Source organism: Platichthys flesus, chromosome 16, assembly GCF_949316205.1.
Source record: "Platichthys flesus chromosome 16, fPlaFle2.1, whole genome shotgun sequence".
Taxonomy (NCBI): domain Eukaryota; kingdom Metazoa; phylum Chordata; class Actinopteri; order Pleuronectiformes; family Pleuronectidae; genus Platichthys; species Platichthys flesus.
In genome coordinates, this window is record NC_084960.1 from 10,363,154 (window position 1) to 10,385,074 (window position 21,921).

Consider the following 21,921-nt stretch of genomic DNA (forward strand, 5'->3'; position numbering starts at 1 on the left):
GGTTGAGGATGAAAAACGCCACGGCCCGGCTTACCGCTGGTCTCATCACAGCACAGAGACACATGAAAGGGAGGCAGAACAACTGCAGTCTATTCTCCTGTGGGCAGGAAGAGGAAGAGGTGGCGGCGGCGGTGGTCGGGGGGCTTCCCAGGGTTCCAGAGTGACGCTATACCGGTGCTCCACACGACACACATGCACACACAGACCAGTGAGACCGAGAAAACTCCAAACGCACAACACATTCCAAGCAACATTTTGGGGGGGGGGGGGGGGGGGGGACAGGCCTCAGTGTTGCTATGGCAACAGAGGAGTCTTTTGCCTCCCTTCCCTCTCACATGAGCAGATGTGAGCAAACACAAGTGCAGCGAGTGTGCTCAGCCACTGGAGCCGATAGCCCCGCTCCAACTTGTTGAGGGCTCCCCCCGCTCCCAGCAGCCTGCTGACAACAACGCTTCATGCACACACGTGACGGGAGACAGAAGAACATGCAGTGGTGCACAGAGGCTCCCCAGGCTAAAGAAAGAAAACTCAAGGATGTGTAAGTGCACCCTTGTGAATGAATTACTGGAGAAACAGGAGGCCCTGCAGTATTTGAAGACGCAGACCGTAGGGAACAGTAAGGAAAGATTATGTGGGCATGCCGGTGTGTGTGTGTGTGTGTGTGTGTGTGTGTGTCTGTGTGTGTGTGTGTGCGTGTGTGCGTATGTGTCCTACCGAACTAATCGACCATACGACTGCACAAGTTCTATTATGCACAGAGCAATCAAACAGTCAATACCATGGCAGCACTACAAGCAGAGAGCCCCATCAGTTTCTGAAGCAAATATTACCCATCCATTATAAAAAAAAAAGGAAAAACCTGCAATGCCAGTAAATCATTTATCCCCAAAGATAAAGCAAAGAGAAGAAATAAATGAAGAGAAAGAGATCGATGCTTTGTAAAAGGTTTGTATTCTGTGAGAAACAGGTTAACTTCAGATAAGGTACACACGTTCTCTTTTCTGACGCAAATTTAATTTGAAAATCATCACTGAAATCATAATCAAGTATTATTCGGTTTATTAAAATAATGGTGTAATCAAGACGACTCAATTACTTATTAGAATTAGGAAATAGGATAACTGGTCATCTGTGGCCCATCCATCACTATTTTGCGACCAGCTATAAACCACTCTAGATTTCCCACAGCTACACTACGCCACAGTTCTATGGCTCTGAGGAGATCCTTGCTCATGTGTTGACTTCTTCTGGCAAGCGCCACCACCGCTCAGAGCACAATCATCCAAAAAACACTGACTGCTTAAATGTTCACTTTCAATCAAGGTAATATGTCTTTCTTACGAGATCTGTGTGCATCCAGTGTCTGATCGCGACCGGGTTCCTCGCTGCCTGTTTGTTATTTCTTCAGGACACTTAAACTGAGATACGTTCCTAAAACCAGCCAGCCATGCATTTCTTTGTTCATCTCAGCCTCTTGGAGAACTTCGAGAGGGCGAAAGCTTCAGAGGCTATTTCGGCCCTGATGTAGGAGCTGTTCCACTCAAGCGTACAGCGGGGGATGAAAAGTAAAGTGGAAATATGGCCCAATAAAGAGTTGAGCTGTGGGATAGATTGAGAGCCCGGATCTTTAATCTAAAGGGAGGACAGGGGGCGAGAAAAACACATTAAAAACTCATAAAGAGCATTATTTCAACACAAAAAGCACACAGGCACATGATAGAGTCTCCTCTGGGCATTGCAGCCCTCCCTAAGGCCCTTCAAAAGGAAAAAAAGCACTACATTGGATTACGGAACAACCGCTTTAGGGTATTGTTTTAAGAGATACCACGACACTAAGCCTCAAGGAGGTCTGTCTCACTCTCCTCTCCGCTGCATATTCAACATATACGTTTATCAAAGTAATTGTTGGGAGCCGGGATGCCAAGACTCATCTCGTGGGCTTTGATAAAGCAAAACAAGCAGGTTTAATGGCTGCGAATAAGAGTACGTGAGGAAAGAGGGGAATTGTATAACATTTCCAACCTGAGTCTGGGGAGACAATTAGCATTTGCATATTTGCATGTAGAATTGAAGTCTGCAAGAGAGAGAGAGAGAGAGAGAGAGACGGAGAGATAGGTATAGAGCGGAAAAGAAAAAAAGCACAGACAAATTAATAGACACAGACAGATGGACCGACAGACAGAGGGGGGGGGGGGGGGCATGCGGAGGAGGCTCTGTGAGAGAAAGAGAGAGGGAGAGAGATGAACCTTGTTCTCCTGCTGCTTCCACCCATGCCTGTGCTCCATAATGACACAGCACTGGCCGTCTAATGACACAGTGGATGAGACTAAAGAAACCCCAATCTCTGTGTGAACAGCACTGGTCGGTCACGTCTGTACACAACTCAGAAATAGTATATTCATGAAGGTAGAAGAAACCAGGAAACAATAGGCTACAAGAGGGGGGGGATGTCTAGAATGATTTATTTTGTTAAAATAACAGGAAATAGGCGAATATACATGGTTTTGTAAAATAATTAAATCCATAACGGATATTCAAACATAGTGTGATGTGTTTTGTAAGATGAAAATATTTTGCTATTTTGCTCATGGAAGATGTGCAAAAAACTGAGTTGGCAGTTTATGCATGGAACATCTAAATTATCTGGGAGCAGAGAAAAAAATGCTGTTCATGATCATTAGCATTGACACAAATTCAGACAGACATCAGCGGACCAGTGGAAATGTTGTTGTTAAAGCAGCTGCGCTCATCGAAAGAAAGAAATGTGCTGCCACTGAAGACTTTATGGAAAATTGCTGTTGGCCACACACCAGTTTGAAGTTTATTACTCAGCACGCTGGTGAATGGGCAAATGGGAAATCCCCTGTGAAAATAGGGCACAAATAAAATACTGGTAAAAGGCAGACAAAGGCAAACATTTATGAAAAAGGTACAAATGAGGCCAGGGGGAAATTCAATGTAATAAGAGGGACAATAAACTGCGCAGCACCATGGGTCTGCTGTAGCATCTTAAGGAACCCAAGGTGTTCTTCATTCAGCCAACAGTGGAAAGAGCAGCCTGTCCCTGACCCAGATAATTCACGACCGTTGGAGAGTGTTGATGGAAAAAGCTAAAGAATAAATGAAAGAAAAGGCAATGACAAATGAGAAGTCCTGTGCATAGCCCCCGCTAGCCCGCTTCTCCTTCCACGGTGGACGGGGCACAGCTTCACGTCGGCTGAAGTGTCAGATGAAACACTCCGCTTCCAACAGAGCTCATCAAAACCGACTTAATCACTGCAGTGAAACAAGCACGTACTTTCCTCTCATAACTACCTAATGACCACCTTTAACAGATTCTCTTTCTCTGCCCTATCCGTCTATAACCAAAGGAGAAAGCTGACCGGTCTACATCAAGACTCCGTGTCTGTGGGCTACAACGACCGCCTCCATCTGTAAGTGCCGTAGGAAAATGACTGTCATCACTTTCAAGGAAATATGTCATGCACCCCGCAGGATAATGACAGCGAGTGAACGTGCACTGCGGCTTTTATACAGAGCCATTTCCTGGACTACCTCTGGGTTTCCGTGGAATAAAACTTTCCATTCATCATCGGTGGAAGTGCTCCAGCCGTTCCTACCCACTCCCGCTCCCTGACGTAACCCGCCTTGCCTCATCCTTTTCTGAAATCGCCATTCTCTACTGATGTGTTGACAGGTTCACGCTGTCCCCTCTTCTTTTGTTTACCTGAATAAGGAACAGACCCCAGCGGTTGCTTCGGCACCACTCTCAAAACCCAACGGTGATTTAAAACACTTCGAAACCCCCCATTCGTCCCTCCTGTCTCATCTCATCTCATCTCACCTAATATGACTGGAATTGGTCTGTATTAAACGGCATCCAATGACATCCAATATCCCCGTCCCTTTTGATAACATTAGCCTCAGATGCAGACATATAAGAGACATCAGTCAGTTTCAAAGCCGCCTTCAAATCCCTGCTTTGAGGCCGACATGCGCTTCAGAGTGAAACATGAGAGGAATCATCTTTATTGCCTCTCCCTGGTGTCACCGGGGGGGCTGCGTGGATTTGGAAGACAACCCCTGTGTTGTATTAAGGGCGCCTGCACACTAGAGGACTTCCAACTCTTGACAGGTTGTTTTTTTTTAAACACGGGAGACCACAGAAAATGAGAGATTCAACCAATCTTTATTCCCATAATCTTCAGAACACACACACTTGACGATTTGGCCAGACTGCACACTTTCAAGATTTCCCAGTGGCGATTCCGGAGACTTTGTCGGAAGGGGGGTAATTGGGTCTGAAATCAGCCTGATTATCCTCTAGTGTGTAGCAGCCCTTAAGCTAACTCAGTTTTGGAATAGGGGAGATACAATCAGTGGACAATTCTGTTTGTGTTCCCCCACAACGGTGTGGCTCAGCAGCTCCCTGTCCCCAGTCTTGATGCCGCAACATCTAACTCTGCGAGAGCCCGAAAAGAGCTCAGACACATGCTAGTCAGCCGATGGCCGTGTTAGTATCCACAGCAGGAAGGCTCGTAAGTGTTGGCAGCGCTCCTCTAACAGAAGAGCCGGTCGGGGAATTCGGTTTCTTAACTTATCAAAGCCCAGTGGAGGGGAAAAATCTCAAAAGATTCAAGTGTGCATGGCCTGGGGAGACACACCCTGCTCTGACGCCGCTCTCTCCACAGCCTCGGGTGACTGCTGCTATCAAAGACGGTAATGAATCAAGGATTTAGCTGTTATATACAGTGTATATATCTAGCGTGTGCCTGTATCTTTTATTGTTCATAGATATTAGAGGTTCTCCACACTTTGCCTCAGGACGCAGAGGTCGCTGGAGTGCGAGGAACAGAAATGTGATAAAGTCTGACTCTGCGACCAAAAGGAAGAGTCTCACTTCAGGTACTGTTGTCGCCGCACAGTAAACTGCATTCTCGCTCAGCTCATGTTCACCATGACGCCACGTGCATGATATTCTTTGCATGGGCATCATCCCCTCACCATGCCCCCCCCCCTTTTCTTCCTCAAACAGCCTTTTCTTTAATGTCCCGGCCAACCTTTCCTTTTTGCCAATATTAATCAGCATGTTGTTTATGTCGCTTTTTCTATTTGACAGGGACATTCATGGGGCCCGATGCTTTGGATTTATTATCCAACCCCGATCTACACTGATGCAGAGCTCCTCCCCACCCTCCAATTAATTTTGCTGTGAGAACATGCAAAACCGTAATGAGGGATGTCATGAGGTCTGCCTGACCCCATCTATCTCACCCAATATCTAATCTGATCAAATCGCCTTCTCACACAGTGACTCCTCACATCATACAAGTCACATCTGTAAATTGTTAATAACTTCCCTTTATGCAGGCTCTAATGACGTGAGGCATCACACATCCACAGTCCTACAACTCTTGACAGGGAAATTTATGAGAGCAATTTATTGTCTCACTAAAAGACTCTGGCAACCACCTTCTACAGTGAAGTCGAGGCACAAAACAAGCCAGATTATTGACAGTATTGATGGATCATGCTCCACATTGGCTTCATTAAATAAAGGATTGTCTGGAAGAATTAAAGAGGAGGCGGAGATTGATTTAGGGGAGATGAAGAGGCAGCAGCCAATAAGAGATTGTTTCAGATGACAAAAGGGCGTCTTTTGTATGGTAATCCTTTCCCCGGAGGAGAACCCCCACTGAGACTGTCTACTGTGCAGCAAAAATTTGACATACTGGGAACATTCTAGCAATTTTGAGAGGAACAGTATATTTTGGAAGACTGTAACTGCCGTGCAATTAGCCAACTCTTTTGAGTAATCTCAAAATGTATAATACCAGCGTATTTTGAACGGCACCTAATTGCACGCACCCAGAAATATCAGTCCCCTTAAAATGCCCAATTTTTCTAAGATCAAAGAATTATTCTCTGAGAAATCAATGAAGTTTTCAATGAAACAAATCCAGAAAAACCCTGATCAAGATCAGAACCTAAATGTACAGGATTCTTTCCTAACCCATTCAACATCCCTTCCTAGTTTCTTAGTAATCGTGCTCACAAATAAACCAACAAACAAATTGACAGGGGTGAAAACATCACCTCCTTGGCAGAGGTAATGAAAGTGCTTGGGGTAGGAAAATAGTAGTATTTGGGCAAAAGACAAAGAATAACATATTTAACAGATTTTACACAACAGGCTAAGATGAATGCTGATGTCAACAATAAGCCAAAATTCTAAAGTTTGATATCGAGTTGTTTTAAGGGCGAAACCAGATGGCCCCTGTGACGGGTAAACTCCTTATCGCCAGTCTGTATTTAATTGTTAAGTCATCTGGCATTTCCTGAAAACAGAAGCCTCTGACTCACTGCCAGAAAATATAACTGGTTTTAGGGTAATCAGAGCAGTGGCATTCAAATTCCTCCGCCTTTTTGTCCTTGACACATTTCTGTAACAGCAGAACACTTGTTGTGAACTGATCAATTACCAGACACAACCTCGAACCACACAGATAACCGTAATTGGCTGTTGTAGCCAAACCTTTAGCAGCAGGCCGTAATGGAAAATCTGTCTGTGGAGAGAGGGCCTGATGCAAAATCGAATGTGTGTAATACATGCAGATTTATTTTTAATGTTTTTGCCAAATCTTGTTTAAAGATAAAGAGAGGTGTTATAAAAAGAATAAAGTATTCATGAAGGGCCAGGGCAACCTAATCATACGCAAGCCCCAGTGCCCCAAAACACCAATTAAATTATCTGAAATATGAAGGGTACATAGACCCCAGATGAAGAGGGAGGCGGCCCGCAGAGGGTGAAAGAAGACAATGAGTGCATGGGTCAGGGAGATAAGTTGTGCGTATATACATATGTTGACAACTCTGATGTGTGGGAGTGTGTTTGCTCTGAGACGTGGTCGTACTACGGAGCTATCTGTGCACCTGCGGCCACTGGAGCGCGTCTGTCTCTGGAAAGAGGGGGCTGTTTAGTTAAAGGCTTTTCCTATTAATGGACCATAACAGACAAACTCTACGTGATTTAGCCATAATTAAGCTTTCGGTCATGCATGATCAATTAAGGCTCTCATGTTCCATCTAATGAGTCCATGTTATTGCCACCAATACTCCCTCATGGGCAACGAGACCAACATCTCGACCCTCTGACAGTTGCTCTCTCTCACAAGTTTTCTAGACATTTGCAAATAAAAGCATGTTTTCACGCTGATAAGGTACAAGGGACTGGTTTTCTCCGAAACACTCCAATGATGAAAGAAGAACGTCAAAATAAATGAACGAGTTAGACTGGAACCTCTTGCGGCACCATACTCCTGAATACATTCATCCACACCATGTGTTTAAGGTAATTACAGCCCATCTGTGGCACTGACACACACTCTTTTACAAATGTCTCTGCAGCCTCCAAACCAACCTCGCTGCCACTTCATTTTTATTTCTGCGACATCCATTCGGTGAAGTTATCCGCTGTGTGGTCAGCTTCTTTTTCTTAGAGGATGAGGACTATAAAACGTCCCTTTATTGATGGACTTCCAAGAAAAAGAGCAGGACCCCCCCCCCCTCCACTGCTGCACCTTTGTAAACAGGTGACTGGGGTCATCCTGCACACTGGTCTGGAAACATCAGTCCTCAGGCAATAGTAATGAAAGAACGCCAGAGGAGCACGGCCAGGGTTGGCCTGCCCTTTGCAAGGCTTCGGTTCTGCGAAACAAGACCCTTCGATGGATTCACAGTGAGAGAGAAGTGGCTGCGTAGACAGTTTCAATATGATGAGCAGGCTGAGCAGATTGAGAGACTAGGCCACTGTGTCATGTGCAACTTAGCAGCAGCAGGATCTGTTATAAATCCTGTCAATGGACCTGAACTGGTCGTCTCCTCTGTGCGTTCAGCAGCAAGTTTCCCCAATTGTCTGGCTGCTCACAACACCCACTCAACCACAAGCATTTTTATGGTCCTCATTTCCACCCAGCAACAGGAGATGCCAGGCGTGAAATGAGGGTTAAGGTTCCGATTGATGAAATGGTCAAATAAAGCGATGCATATAAGGCATGTCAGATCTCTGCAGCCCTCTAAATGGAGTGTAAGCAAAGGTTAATTGCCAGTCACTGAAAGCGCCCACTTGAAATTGCATGTGCAGGTGGCAGATGGTTCACTGGAAACCTCAGGAATTATGACACGAGGAGCAACATAGATATGGCGACATCTATGGCCTGCTCCATTTCCCTCCTGGTTGGTGGCACCAGAGGTTTCAAATGTAAGAGTGTTCGTAAAAACAAAAGTTTGTAATCAATATTTAGTCGGCACATCTCTTTTTAGTATGTTTCTCTTCGTATGGTTTAATTGCACTATTGCTTTTGGTGTGATAGTATTGCATTGATCGTCTCTACGCACATAGGAGGAGTAAACCTGCTGCAGCTTCCTGAGAAGACGCGCAACTGGTGGCAAAATATCTCAACGCATATTACACGCCTGACTCCACGACATGACATGACAGAGAGAAAATGCGATCTAAAAAACACACGAGTACCCTTCTTCTGACGACCCTCTCATGGCGCACAGATGCGCAACAGATTCGGTGCGCCGTGCGTAAACGGTGCAAGCGGCAGCATCCTTACCTGTCGTCGGTCTGCCAGTCCCCGAGCAACAGGTCTCGGAACCGGTACCGAGGGGGCAGCGGGAGCACCTCCTTCTCCAGTTCAACCATGGTCTTCCTCCTCCTCAAAGCCCGGAGACACAGACGGAAATGAACGCCTCCAAACCGTGGACCCCCCAAAACCCAACTCCGCTCTTCTCCCTTCTACTATTCAAACCGTGGATGAATAAAGAACGCATCGATAGATCTCATGGTGTCGTCGCAGACCTCCTTCCCAGACAGAAAGAGAATCAACTTGTCTGTATTGTGGTGGCAGCCGGCAGCGCGCAGCCTCTACTTTTCTCTTCCAGCCGAGGCAACAGGTCGAAGATGTTCATCCGTCGGTGTGCAGGGGGGGAGGAGGCTGCACTTTCCCTGTGACAGCCTGAGAGCAACTGGTTGTCTCCCTCAACATCACCAGCAGCATCCTCCCTGGGCAAGCTCCGCATGGGCGCACCGCCTGTGTAACCAGCCTTTGAGGAAAGCTGCACTTTTCATTTCAGCAAAAACAAATCAAAAAAAGACAATACTACAAAACAATAAACGTTCTCCATTATCATCCGCGCTGCGCCATGAGCTGAATTCTGTTCACTGCTGAATGGCAATACAACTGTCACGGATACACACGTGACCACACTTCTGTGGAGACCTGAGCTCATCTATAATTATTATTACTGCGCACAGAGAGCTGTTTACTCATTAAATCTGGGATTCTGTCTGGATTCAGTTTAAAAGAAGCACGCTCTGTATAAATGCTGGTAATTGGCTTGCTGAAATATTCAGGCTATGAGGACACATCCGATTTATTCAGTGCAAGTATTTGTGGTCGTGCTTATTCGTTTTCCAAACACTTAACACGATTTTGCACGGCTTGGCAACTGATCTCTTGAGTGCTGCTCTCCTCCTCTCGCTATATATATATATATATGCTAAACATAATATAAACACTCAAGCTGAAGATGTTCTACGAGGGAAACACTCTCCCCACAATAATGCATTTATGAAACAATCATCACATTCAAAACTAGAATACCCAGTGAACGTTTAATATTAAAACTCTGTATTATCAAAGCAAAATCCCCCTGATGAATATTTTACTTTGCTCGTATTGTAACTAAACAATATACAATAGTAATTAAGGGCAGATCCACTTGGAACTGCTCTCATTATGCACCAGACCCATCATCTCCTTTCTTTTTATTTGCTCACCACACATGTTGTGGTCATAACAGCTGCATTAATGAAATTCAAATGTGCTGCTTGAGAGGACTGTTGACTCGGGGCACGGACAACAGGTGTTATTCAAATGAACCTCCCCCATTATTAATTTTAATCGCACACATAGAGACCCCGATAAACCACCACCTCTGTAAACTGCAAACAAAGCCTCCACCCAGAGTATCAAATAGGATTATGGCCCATTGAACCTGTGAGAAAAACAATGAATGATTTGACACCATTCAGAAAAATGCTCATGGATTGTGATTCATTTTTGTATTTTTTTGCAATTTAGTGTTTCGGTGCCGTTGTACATTTCAGCCCATGTTCCCGATCTGTTATTTTTACATTTTAATCTATTTGAAAGTAACTTCAAGACTGCATATCCCTCAGTTTTACTCTCACTTGTTTTGTCTATTTTGCCCCCTGGTGGTCATCATGACACAAGCACACACTCTGAACTGAGCCTTGATGTTCATTTATCTGATCATTGCCTTTGTGAAAGAGCCCTTATGCATTTATTGATCATGTGCATTTAGAGAGAATGAACTACTTCTGTAATTCCCTTCACCCACAAAAAATAATTATAGAGAAGAGGGTTGACAGGCAGGCAAAACATGTAATTTCAAGTGGGCGGGTCTTGCTTTGTATCCATGGTAACAACAAAAACTGTCGGAGCATATCAGAGGAGATACTTTGTGTGTTCAAACCTCATTCAGACCCCATAGAGTGTCACATTTTCATAGTGTGTACTCTGAGGACAATCTGCGGGGCTACATGAAGACACTTGTTGTGAAAGTCAATCAGGCTTTTATTCCCTCAGATCAAAAGCTATTTTCCTCACTGCCAACAAAGCAGCTGAGCTGGCACAAAAATAAACATAGAGTAGAAAACAGTCATCCATAAAAAACGTCAATTAAAATATGTACAATCTTCACAAATCTCTGTTTGCCATTTATCTCCGTTTAGAGTACGGTGGTTTCCTTCCAGGTTTTATTCCAGCGCAACATTGACGGAGGCGAGAGCGTCCACAGCCCAGCCGGGGTACTGGTCAGGAGACGGAAACAGTCGCTTCATGAAGGTCCGTATGAAGTCGGGGAAGCGGCCCTCCACGATGCTCTGTCTCACGGAGCCCATCAGGTTGAGCTGCAAAGACAAATATTTGATGACACGTCGTTATTGAGCAGTGTATGGGTCAGCAACAGGTCCTGACAGCATCATGTTCTGATGCCACTTTTTAGGACGAGAACATCATAGAGTGACGTAACTTTGACTAAAAGTAGAATGACGGCCCAACAGCAAAACAGGGAGATCCCTAATGTCACCCTGCTGGAGCAGCTTCAATAAGAAAACAGATGGGTACTTTGTATTTTGGAACCAATCTGTCACAAGACGAGATTTGTTTTGATAATTTCAGAGCAGCAAAGCGCATCTGTGCCGTTTCTGTTGAGCACAGAAAGTACGAGGGATTTAATTGCCGTGAATGAGGCAAAGACTGAGAAATAAGTCTTGGAAACACATTATGAAGCACATTTGGTTGCTATGTGGGACACAAAGGAACCCTGATGACCTGATGAAACATACTTAATGCAGTAGGTGCAGTGTATTTCAGATACATCAGGTGTTTAAAAGCAAATAAGGAAAACATTAAAGAACAATACAGTGCTAATTTGAAGTAAATTAATAAGAAGTGTAAAAGTAGAACAATATTTAAAAAAGTTTCCGAACTTTAAATTCCCTATTTGAAATGCTTAAAACTGTTAAAATGCAGGGGAAAGGAAAAGTGACCCCCCCCCCCGAAAAAGTGGTTGCAAACAGTAAGCAAACTTCCATCGATGTAACAAGACTGAAGGAGGGAGTAAGAGCTCATTTTACCTTAAATTAAAACCATTTCCCTCTGCACGGGAAGTATAATAACTGGCCTCACTAAACCGTGATTTCTTGTATTTTTGGAACTGGAGAGGGTTACAAATTTGTTTTCAAAGAGTTAAATTATTCATCAAACCGAAGTTTAACAAATGATTACTGTGGTTGCTCTGCCTGTAAGTGGGCGTCCAGCTGAGAGGAGTCCAAGAACACAAAGCAGGACGATAAGTGAGGTTAAAATGAAGCACAGTGTAACAGCCGTAAAATAACCATTGGAGCTGGTTAACAACTCTGTTCATGAGACTGGTGTCTGTGGCAGGGTCATCACAGAGGAAACTATTTTGTTCCAGTTAGATTTAGAGGCAAAAATATATTTTTCTCCATTGGAGTCATGCACTGAAATTAACTTTTCTGCTAAAATACACACAGCACTTACCTGGTAGGCAATGTTATGAATGGTGATGTGATGCATGGCTGCACTGTCACTCTTAAACAGAGCATGCAGGTAAGCTCGACTATGTCTGAAACAGAAAACAGGTATATTATTTACACCTTTCATCCAGTGATACCGTTCGACAACAAAATGTCTAAACACTAGAGATCATTGAACCACATATTTGGAGCACACTTCTCTCCATCACTCTTTATGAGTTGGCATAATATTTTCAGCCATGTGAGATCAGAGTTATTATTCAAAGTATAAATAAACTAAACATTTATAAACAGATGAGGTTAGATTGTAGACTATGTTCGTCTTAAATCACCAAAGCATCTCCTGTTTAGAGGTAATTCAGTTTTTGTCAAACAAATCTAAATCAAGTGTTCTTAGGTACTATGGTGCTTTATAAACATCTAAACCTGAGAATGTTTCGAAGAACCGAAGAGGAGCAACCGACAGGACGCATCGTGTGAGCCAAAAGCTTCACGCTGACACAATGAGCTGCTGCTTGTTCTCAGCTTACCTCTTGCAGGTGGGACACTGGCAGTCTGGGTCTATGGGCTGGAAGTCCTTGGCATACTGCCTGTGTTTTACCTGGAGAGATCCCCAAGGCACCAAGGCAGAGCCGAACCTCTGCAGGAAGGAGACACTTGTCTGAAACACAGCTCTTGATATGGATTTATAGCTGCTATGTGACGTGAGCCAATAATGACTGTGAGGCGAAGGGAGCTTACTGCAGTGCGGGTGGGGTACACGCAGTCGAACATGTCACATCCCAGAGCGACACACACCACCAAGTCCACAGCATACCTGCAGCATGTGGGTAACGCAAGTTCTAATGTCAATAAACAACATCAGAGCCAATAAAAACACAGTTATCATTAGGAATCTTACAGCGCAGTGGCAAACGTACCCCACACCCATGAGGTATCGAGGCTTTTCTCGTGGCAGGTGGTCGGTGCTCAGCGTGACCATCCGCCAGAAGTCATCCTTCTCCTCCCCTCCACTCAGGCCGCCGATGGCAAAACCAGGAACATCACGCTGAGTCATTTCTAAAGGAAGAAGATGGAATATCTTAAGTACAAGTTTGAGCACTTATCATCAGTGTATGACAAGTTCATTACATTTTTTAAATTGTGGAGAGGGGCTTTATGTGAGAACAAGTCAGTTGCTCCTGAGATTTTCCGACCAGCTCCTGTTTAAAATGTTCAGTTTGAGTTAGCCCATGTGGAAATACAGTAAGAAAATTTTATAGAAATTCACAGAGAGGCGAGTGGGCATGGTGATGACGTTTCCGACACTTGAAGAATGCGGAAAATGGAATAATAGAAATATCTCAGGATGAAAAAGACATTGACATTGTGCTTTCTGCAGCCGAATGTATAGTTCATGTCCGGTCTCCTCAATGCTCTATTCATGTGCCAGCTCCACCTGTATGTTCCGGAGATGTTCCTCTGTTGTGAACGAGTCTGACTCTGCTGCCTTTATGTCTAAAAACTGCACAAAAAAAGTCACATGTTGTTTATTGCCCGTTTTTGTGGCTAAACGTGTCATGCGAACTATTTAGTTAATGGGGATATGTTACAAGTCATTTAAAAAAAACAGTTTCTTAATTAAAGACATTTAAATATGTTTTAAGATATATCAAGATATGATCCACCCTTCCAGGATGCTTGTCGATACCAGAGGTAGGTGATCAGAAGTGGAAAAAGGATCTCTGCCGTGCAGGATGTTTTACCATCTAGACAAGCTTTGCGCAGGTCTACGTTCAGCCCCCCCTGTATGATGGCAAACAGGTTCTGTTTATCTGGATTCTTATTGGCTGCTATGCATCGGTCAAGCCAGCGAATGGATCTGTGCATGGCCTCCTCCACCCGCGGCCCCGTCACTGTACTGCTGACCACGTCGTCCAGCTGCATCATGATGTCTGACCCTGGAAAACAGAGACAGAGACAGATGGAGAGACTGTCTGTTAGCCGCTGGGAAACAGAGGGAACGTTTTGATCATTTAACACTGTTGACCAGTTGTGTAACTCTGTGCGGACCCAGACTGTTCTGTATGGCGATGGACTTCTCCGGACTGAGGAGGATCTCTTTGCCGTCGTAGGGGGACTTGAACTTGACTCCTTCCTCTGTGACCTCTGAGAGTTCAACAAGCGACACCATCTGGAAGCCTCCACTGTCCTGTAAGAGGAGGGGGAACGCAACACAGGATTTAAGCACAACAGTATCCCTTTTACCTTTGTGTGTTCCAACTCTTTGTCATCTGTGGTGAATTTATTTAGGAAACACGCTCACAGTCAACAGATTTCTGTCCCAGTTCATGAACCCATGTAAACCATTGGCTTTCTCGATCAAATCAGGCCCCTGTGTGCAGAAGAGATGGAAAAAAACTTGTTTAGTAAAGAAAGGGTGGCTTAACCCGGTGCAGTCATGAATAAAATACAACTCGTAAAAAAGTCGACTTATTGTTGTTGTTGTTGTTGTTGTTGTTGTTGTTGTGAATCCTACCGGTCTCATGCCCAGGTGATACGTGTTCCCAAGACAGATCCGGCATCCCAGATCGTCCAGCTGATCCACGGTGATTCCCTTCATAGTCCCCTGAGTCCCGACCGGCATGAACACCGGGGTGCTGACGGCGCTGTGCGGCAGTATGAGCTCGCAGGCTCTAGCTTTAGTCACTGAGCACTCCGCGACGATCCGCAGAGTGAGCGGACAGGCCGCGGACAACGCTTTCTTCGCGGACATCTGCTTTTCTGAAGCGCCCGCAGAAGCTCCACGCTCCACGGTCGCGGCCATATTGATGCGGGCATGTGACGCGGGGCCGCCAGCGGTTGACAGTCGTGCTGACCAATCCTGAATCAGCAATTTGATCACAGTGCGGAGCACGCCTTTTAGTAAGCCAATCAGAAGGCTGGCTAAATGACAGGCAAGAAAATTTGCCAATGACCTGGAGGTTTTCGCAGACAGGAGGCGGGAGTATAGTCACCGGCTTCCATCGGATGTCGTCTCCCTTTGACCGGATGGTGTTTGTGTGGAGGAAGTTTTGTTTTGTGACTTTTCCGTCCGTCTCGGCTGACTGGCCGTTAGCGCAGTTCAAAAAAGAGCACGACATGGTTTTGGTGTGAACCGTGTTACCGCCGAGGACCCAACTGTTCGAGAGGGAGGAAGAACCCGAGCTGCTGGGAGGCGGCGGAACTGAAGAGAGTAACCCGAGAGCTCAGTGCGGCTAGGCTAACGTTACCTCAGCAAGTTAGCGCGGCTAGCGTTAGCCTCTGGTCTGCCTTGTGTTTGAAGTGGAGGGGGACTCTCTCTTTGAGTTAACGAAGCCATGGGGAACCGGGGCATGGAAGACCTGATTCCCCTCATTAACAAGCTCCAGGACGCGTTCAGCTCCATTGGCCAGAGCTGCAATTTAGACCTTCCCCAGATCGCGGTGGTCGGCGGACAGAGCGCCGGGAAAAGCTCTGTCCTGGAAAATTTCGTCGGCAGGTGAGTTACGCTAATGGAGTAAAAGCTCTGCAATTATCTGTGGGTGTGTTTAGTTCTCTCGGTGTGTTGTTCTAAACGTGTTTTTGAATCAGCGGCTGGTACGAAAGATGAGGAAATGTCAAATGCCACAAAGCTAAACTTGCGTTATTTATCCTATATCAATATGTAACGTCAATGTCAATTTGCGCACTTGTCGTAAAGCTGCCTTGGTGGTTACAGGTTAAACAACCTGACCTAGGTAGATACGCCCTTTACGTGGCACACCAGTGAACCACAATACAATGAGAACACATTTTGTATGAGGTTTCGATTTGACTTCAAACGGTAAAAAGGTTAAATATTTGTGAATGTTAATAGTAGAAATGGACTTTACCCTTTCCCCAAAGTGACTGATCACTGCTATCACTATACATTATTACCATTAAAACTGTGACTATTTAATCTATTGCTCACCTCATTCCACCCGCTCGCTTTGACAATGACAAACTAACTAACTTTATTAGAATGACACCAAATAAGATTCGTACACCTTGTCATACTTTTATTATTAGTGAATCACCACAGAGATTATCTTGTTTTGCCTTCTGACTATTTGTTTGTATGCCTTTTGTTCTGAATGGAAACTTTATTCCATTGCTCTATTTATAATTTCAGGCTACACCCAGAAAGCCCTCCAGGAGTTATATACACCAGTAATTGTTATTTGCTATACATTGGCTCACATGAGATTTTCGTTGTTTGATCAGCATGCTTAATGTTTTGCATGTGGGAGTACGAATTAGTTATGTAAAGCCCTGGAAGCTGAGCGAGTCGCCGTCTTTCTTTCAGGTGGAGTTTTGCAGCTGAGTGTAGTTCCAGTGCACTTTATGTAAAGCATCGCCTCAAAGCACGTAGTCTCTCGTAAAGTCACATCTGTAGCAGACGCCACTTCCTTATTTGTCTTCCTTCTTTTGCTCTGTTGTTGCTTTTTTCCCCCTTTTTTCTTTTTTAGTAAAAAAGGAAACACGTCTCTCTGGTGTCTGTGGTGTGAAGGTTAAGCGACAGTACTCCTCAACAGGCTGTTCCTGTTGCCTTCTCCCACATCAGAAGGGAATGAGATCACCCTGCAGATAAAGAAACAAAACAAACTCGCTCTAAAGGAACTTGTTTAGCAGGATTCCATCCCATTGAGAGACACTTTGTGTGTGGGTGTGTGTGTAACCCAACCCACAGAGGGTCGAACAATTTCTGTACAGGCCAGCCGGCAGAGAAGAGGAAGTACATTGGCGGTTAAGACGGCATGCAGACAGGCCTTTCGTTATAAACACACAGGCTAGAGCATGTCGTAACTGCTCTTAGGCATGAACACGCACACATACACACACACACACAGATTAGACTTCCACTTAATGCACATTAATTCAGATGAGTGGGACTTTGCACTGTGAGAGAACTTGACATATCAGCTGTAATTACCATGAAGCTTTTCATGGTGACCTGTTTCCCTTTTTGTGATAGCCTAGCCCTTTTCTTCCTCATCCATTTGCTGAAAAGTTGCACAAACCCTGTGGCATTACAACACATGTGTAATTAGGAGTAGCACATTCAAGTGTTCACCTTTTTTTTTTTGATTGCCGATAAGGTGCAGCGGTAGAAGTCAAACAGCTTTAAGGTCAAGTCTTACTTCAACCTGGAAGGACTTGGGAGTTGCTGCATGTCGCTATAGCAACATGGGCATTCTTGTAGAGGTGACTAATTGTTGATCTAAGGGTTTGTTTGACCTCAGAAGTAGCAAACACCCAAAGCATGTTATCTCACACTGAATTTAGTGCTGTAGGATAATTGATTTGCAAAGTCTATGTGGTGACAACAGACGTCAACCAGGAGCACTGAGCTACTGTCAGTAAAGGTTGCTCTATGGTTTCCTGTGTGTGCTTTTTCTTTCTTTCCTAGTTGTTGCTTTATGTAAGAGGTTGGTTTCATCTCTGTGTCCCCATGCAGGAAAGTAACCTGTCATTTCCTTTATGTGGCTCCAATGATAATAGAAACAGAGGCACTTTGCACAGGAAGAGACACATTTCAGACCTTGGACCGTGCAATACAAAGAGATAAAATGCTGCTCCTTTTCTGTCTCCTGTCTGAAGTCCACGCTGATGTCATGATCTGATGGGGACCTGCTTCACCCTCTTTAGGAAATACTCTGGTTTTTATTATCTGCATGTTTGCTCAGCACCATGTATCACATTGGGTTTCAGTTTGAGTGTCCTCACTGTGATAGAGTGAAAGCAGGGGTAGTCAACCAGTCTTGCTGTGTGTTTACTGTCAGTTGTGTCACAGTCCTGACCTTTAGCGCTGGCATGTCGATGGGATTGAGATTACTTGCTGTTTGCTACTGGATACCAACACACAGTTACAGGCTGGTCTGATCATCAGCTCTTATCAGCACAACCTTTCTTGACATCTTCATCAGTGTCTTCCACGTTTGTGATACTGCTTTCTCATCGAGAGATATTTCTTTTCTTTTAGTTTTTTCATTTTTGCGTCTGTCCCGCGTTAGAAGCAACATCAACCACTCCTCTCGGTTGTGGTGAATCCCACGGGGGATTCCTCGCTGTCTTCACACATCGACATCTCCAGCATTTCAATGGATATTATTGTAGGACGGCAGGCGGATGAATTCAGGAGAAACTGTTAAGTGTGTCACTCAGGCATTTCCGTGTCCGTCATGGATTTAACTGTCAAAGGTTAAATCCATGTTTAGTTTAATATTAACTCACAGTTAAGAAATTATTATCAGGCCCATGTGTCCATGATAACTGTGCTGTGTTGTGATGTCATTGTCCCAGAGGAGAGACGTCATATCTAGCTCAGCAAGCCGGCCTGGGTGGAGATTTTTATCTGATCTGTAGCACATACAGTACTGAGGAATTAGGGTCTTTTAAAGTGTGAGACCAAACGTTTAATGATAATAGTTTAAAACCGTATGTTCGTATAAAATATGAGTCTTTGTATATTTACCTCTCGTAGCAGCATACTTTGTTCTGTATGGGCAACATAGATAAAGGAAGGAAATTGAACAGAAATGAGTTCACGTCTGGATGTGTGTGCAGAACTGTGGACATCCCCGTGAGCAAGAACTTCAAACAGCTGATGGCAGATAGGGAATGGATTTTCCAATAATCAGTTGGATCTGAGAGTCTTTGCTGCGGGGTGATGCCTCTTGGTACGCACTTTCAGACTAAAGGGATGGAATCATGCGGGTAGCCATAATTATATGTTTGTAGCTACACGATGTAGCCACGGGATATGTCACAACTAACCACAAACACATTTTTGTGTTGTACACCCCCTTTTGAGAGCCCACAACATCCCCAAAGGTTCACACACTGGTTTCCATGTTTGAAAACCTCTGTCAGGCCTCTATAGATTCAAGGAGGATCAGCGATGGACTATGGCTCCTCAGAGTTGCTCTGCCGGTTCATAATAGACAGAGGCTGTTGAGACAGGGGGAGGGGAGTTGGCTGTCATGTTGACTCCCTTCTCTACTCTCTCTTCCTTTTGCTTTCTCTTGTGTGGGATGAAGGGAGGCTCACAGACTGATGCTCTTTGCTCGGCCATCCATAATGGATGAAATGATACACAATCTGCTCAGCCTCGTCTATCATTTACAGCGCATCAATAATGGAATCCTGGCCTCTTGCTTCTTTTCAATATGCCACTGCCATTGATCCAATTCATTCGGTGAAGATCGACAGGTTAAACTCTGTCTTTTTTAACAATTTCTTTCTTTTTTATGTATATGAACCTTTGTGGGCCCTTAATTGCTAGGAATCTGTGACTTGTGGTGTTTTGGGGAAATCCAGCGAGAGTCACCTGTAACAGGAGAGAGGCCTTATTACACTAGTTCTTTTTTAGAAGCTCTGATCTCTGAGCCGCATCTTACCACATCTAGTCTTACTTCTCTCTCCTTTCCCTCACCCTATAGTGGTTTTGTTTTTGCCTGCATGCTCCACATTATGTGCATGGCACAGCAGCAGCCCTGAACCATAGACCTGTGGATTTTTGCTGATGCAAGAAACATCCAGAATTTTCCCCACTGTTTCCCCACAGGACCTCAACCCTAGGAACAGCAGGCAGTATGTTAGTACGGCAGCACCGCTTTTTTCTCTTGTCCTATGGCACCACCAAAGTCTCCTCTGGCCAGTAGGTTGGGAAGAAAAACAGAAAGTGGGCTAGTGACATGCTCAGCCCTGCTAATATTGTTCTGGGACTCGGCTGGTGATTACCACCAGATGTAGCATTTTTGCAGAGCAGCAGAGGGGCTGTCTGAAATGGGAGGGGATTGCCGATGACTGGGTGGAGCAGTCAGCCCTCGAGAACTGACTAAGCAACTTTGAGCATATGGTGAAACATTCCTCAGGTGCCATGTCACTATAAGGGCAACAAACAAACCAGTTGTGATTTCAGTCGGTTCCTGTAGGCTGCTGTTTCAGTAATGCTCTGTTGCGCCGATACCATTTGTTGTTGCTTGTTTACCGTCTTTTCCTGCTGTCATAATAATAATTATACAAAACAACTTCTAGTTCAGAGGCATGAGTCGAGTATGTAGTCGAGATTGTGCAACTAACAACAAGGTGTCAAGACTCAGGCCTGGGTGTATCGTGGTTACGTTATTATTATGGGCAATATCTCCTGTATTGATACAGCCTAGGTTAACAAAGTGGCTAGCCTAAACCATGAGCCTCGCCCGTTCTTAAAATACACAGTAAACCAAGCAGATTCATTGTTTCACATGAAGCTAAATAATGACTTGTGTGATTATCTAGTCTGTGCTGTTTCAAACACACAGATCATTAATGCAACATCAATTGACCATAGGATTGAACTCTGAAGCAACAGAAACCAATATTAAAATACTCAGGATTGGACCAAACTGTGGTTTAGAAAGGGGAGGTGGGGTACCAAAGTCCTGGGTAAATCATTGTGATGACCGTCATCATCGATTGGCCCAGCCCTATTCCAGTCTGTTTCAGATGGGAGATTTGTTCAAGTTCAATAATTAAAAGTGAACCGAATTGTTAATTATGGTAGATGTAACATGTGTGAATTCTATCTCGGGGGGGATTTATCCCTTAACAGCATGAGTGGGCGTTTCTGAATTGATCGCCAAGCTCTGATGAGAGAAAATCACCGTCAGATTTGATTTGTTGTGAGACAAGTTGGAGGCGTGAAATTCCCCTCTGCCCATTAATTTACCGGAGGGCACGCTGTGAGGAAATGGACGTTGAGTGTATTGAATAATTGACCATTCTCTCCACCTTTTTTTTCTCTCTTTTTCTGTTGCTTTTTTTTTTAACATGTCCTAACTGATTTGATTTCTGTTCTTTTATCCTTTTCACTTCCAACAATTGTAATGTTAATTTTTCTTCCTCTGTCTATATCTTTCTCTTAGGGACTTTCTTCCACGTGGATCAGGCATCGTTACCCGCAGACCTCTTATTTTGCAGCTGGTCAACCATAAAGCTGGTGAGTGTGTTCGTCCTGTTCACAGCCACATCCCTGTCTCCTTTCATCACTGCCCTGTATATGCCCTCTCTTTCACAGCGCCTCAAGCTAGGCAGCCTTCCTGCTATTTGCCACCGTCCTCTCTTTAATTTAATATTCTCTTTTTCTCTCCCTTTCTTCACCTCCCCCCACCCTCCATTCCTGTGTGTTACTTTGTTCCTTTTTTGTGTAGAATATGCTGAATTTCTGCACTGCAAAGGGAAGAAGTTTGTGGATTTCGATGAAGTCCGGTTGGAAATTGAGGCGGAGACTGACAGGATAACAGGGTCCAACAAAGGCATCTCTACCATCCCAATTAACCTGAGGGTCTACTCCCCAAACGGTAATGACCACAGGTTTATTCTAAAGCACATCACATCATGTTACAATATACAGAAAATACTCTTTATACTGCAGGTATATATTGCTATAGTATTACTCATAGTAGTAAAGGTTCGTATCAATCAGAATGGTGAAGTTATATCGATCTGCCAGGTATTTAATATACCGGATAAACCACAAAAAAACTGTAGGCATTTTATCCATAGACTATATTCCTATTATATTTGACTAAATGTCAAGAATATAAATTGTCGTGACTGTATATTGCTCAACAATTGTATCTGTATTTCCCAAACCGAGCTACAGTGTTGTTCACAAAATTAGGGTATTCTAACATAATGAAAAAAATGGGCTTACTGTGGGATAACTTGGTTTTAACCACCAGTTTGATTCGGTACAACAT

At 44.4% G+C, this 21,921-nt stretch overlaps 3 protein-coding genes across 7 annotated transcripts in view; 1 reads left to right on the plus strand and 2 right to left on the minus strand.

The window, feature by feature from the left end:
- Positions 1 to 9,098, minus strand: part of kcnt2b (potassium sodium-activated channel subfamily T member 2b) — a 35,241-nt gene extending 26,143 nt beyond the window's left edge. Inside the window, exon 1 of the mRNA XM_062409001.1 lies at positions 8,622 to 9,098. Coding sequence (XP_062264985.1) covers positions 8,622 to 8,710 — 89 coding nt within the window. The 5' untranslated portion in view covers positions 8,711 to 9,098. The remainder of the gene's footprint in view (positions 1 to 8,621) is intronic.
- A 1,140-nt stretch (positions 9,099 to 10,238) lies between these two features.
- Positions 10,239 to 14,978, minus strand: qtrt1 (queuine tRNA-ribosyltransferase 1). Its single transcript, XM_062409041.1, has 9 exons — positions 14,673 to 14,978; positions 14,460 to 14,528; positions 14,207 to 14,345; positions 13,900 to 14,094; positions 13,075 to 13,213; positions 12,896 to 12,971; positions 12,685 to 12,794; positions 12,159 to 12,243; positions 10,239 to 11,002 (listed from the first exon to the last, which is right to left on the minus strand). The coding sequence occupies exons 1-9, from the start codon at positions 14,958 to 14,960 to the stop codon at positions 10,850 to 10,852; spliced, it is 1,254 nt and encodes a 417-aa protein (XP_062265025.1). The 5' UTR covers positions 14,961 to 14,978; the 3' UTR covers positions 10,239 to 10,849.
- A 202-nt stretch (positions 14,979 to 15,180) lies between these two features.
- The window catches only part of dnm2a (dynamin 2a), a 28,347-nt gene continuing 21,606 nt past the window's right edge, over positions 15,181 to 21,921 (plus strand). For all 5 annotated transcript variants that reach the window (XM_062408357.1, XM_062408355.1, XM_062408354.1 and 2 more), the window contains exons 1-3: positions 15,181 to 15,653; positions 21,085 to 21,158; positions 21,370 to 21,519. In XM_062408357.1, coding sequence (XP_062264341.1) covers positions 15,493 to 15,653; positions 21,085 to 21,158; positions 21,370 to 21,519 — 385 coding nt within the window. In that variant the 5' untranslated portion in view covers positions 15,181 to 15,492. The remainder of the gene's footprint in view (positions 15,654 to 21,084; positions 21,159 to 21,369; positions 21,520 to 21,921) is intronic.

Bases quoted from the DNA above. Each gene is read 5' to 3' on its own strand.
- qtrt1 (XM_062409041.1), bottom strand. From the start codon at position 14,960: ATGGCCGCGACCGTGGAGCGTGGAGCTTCTGCGGGCGCTTCAGAAAAG. The intron at 14,346-14,459 runs GTGAGCGTGTTT...CTCCTCTTACAG, and splicing joins GGGACAGAAATCTGTTGACT to GACAGTGGAGGCTTCCAGAT. The intron at 12,795-12,895 runs GTAAGCTCCCTT...TCCTTCCTGCAG, and splicing joins TGTACCCCACCCGCACTGCA to AGGTTCGGCTCTGCCTTGGT.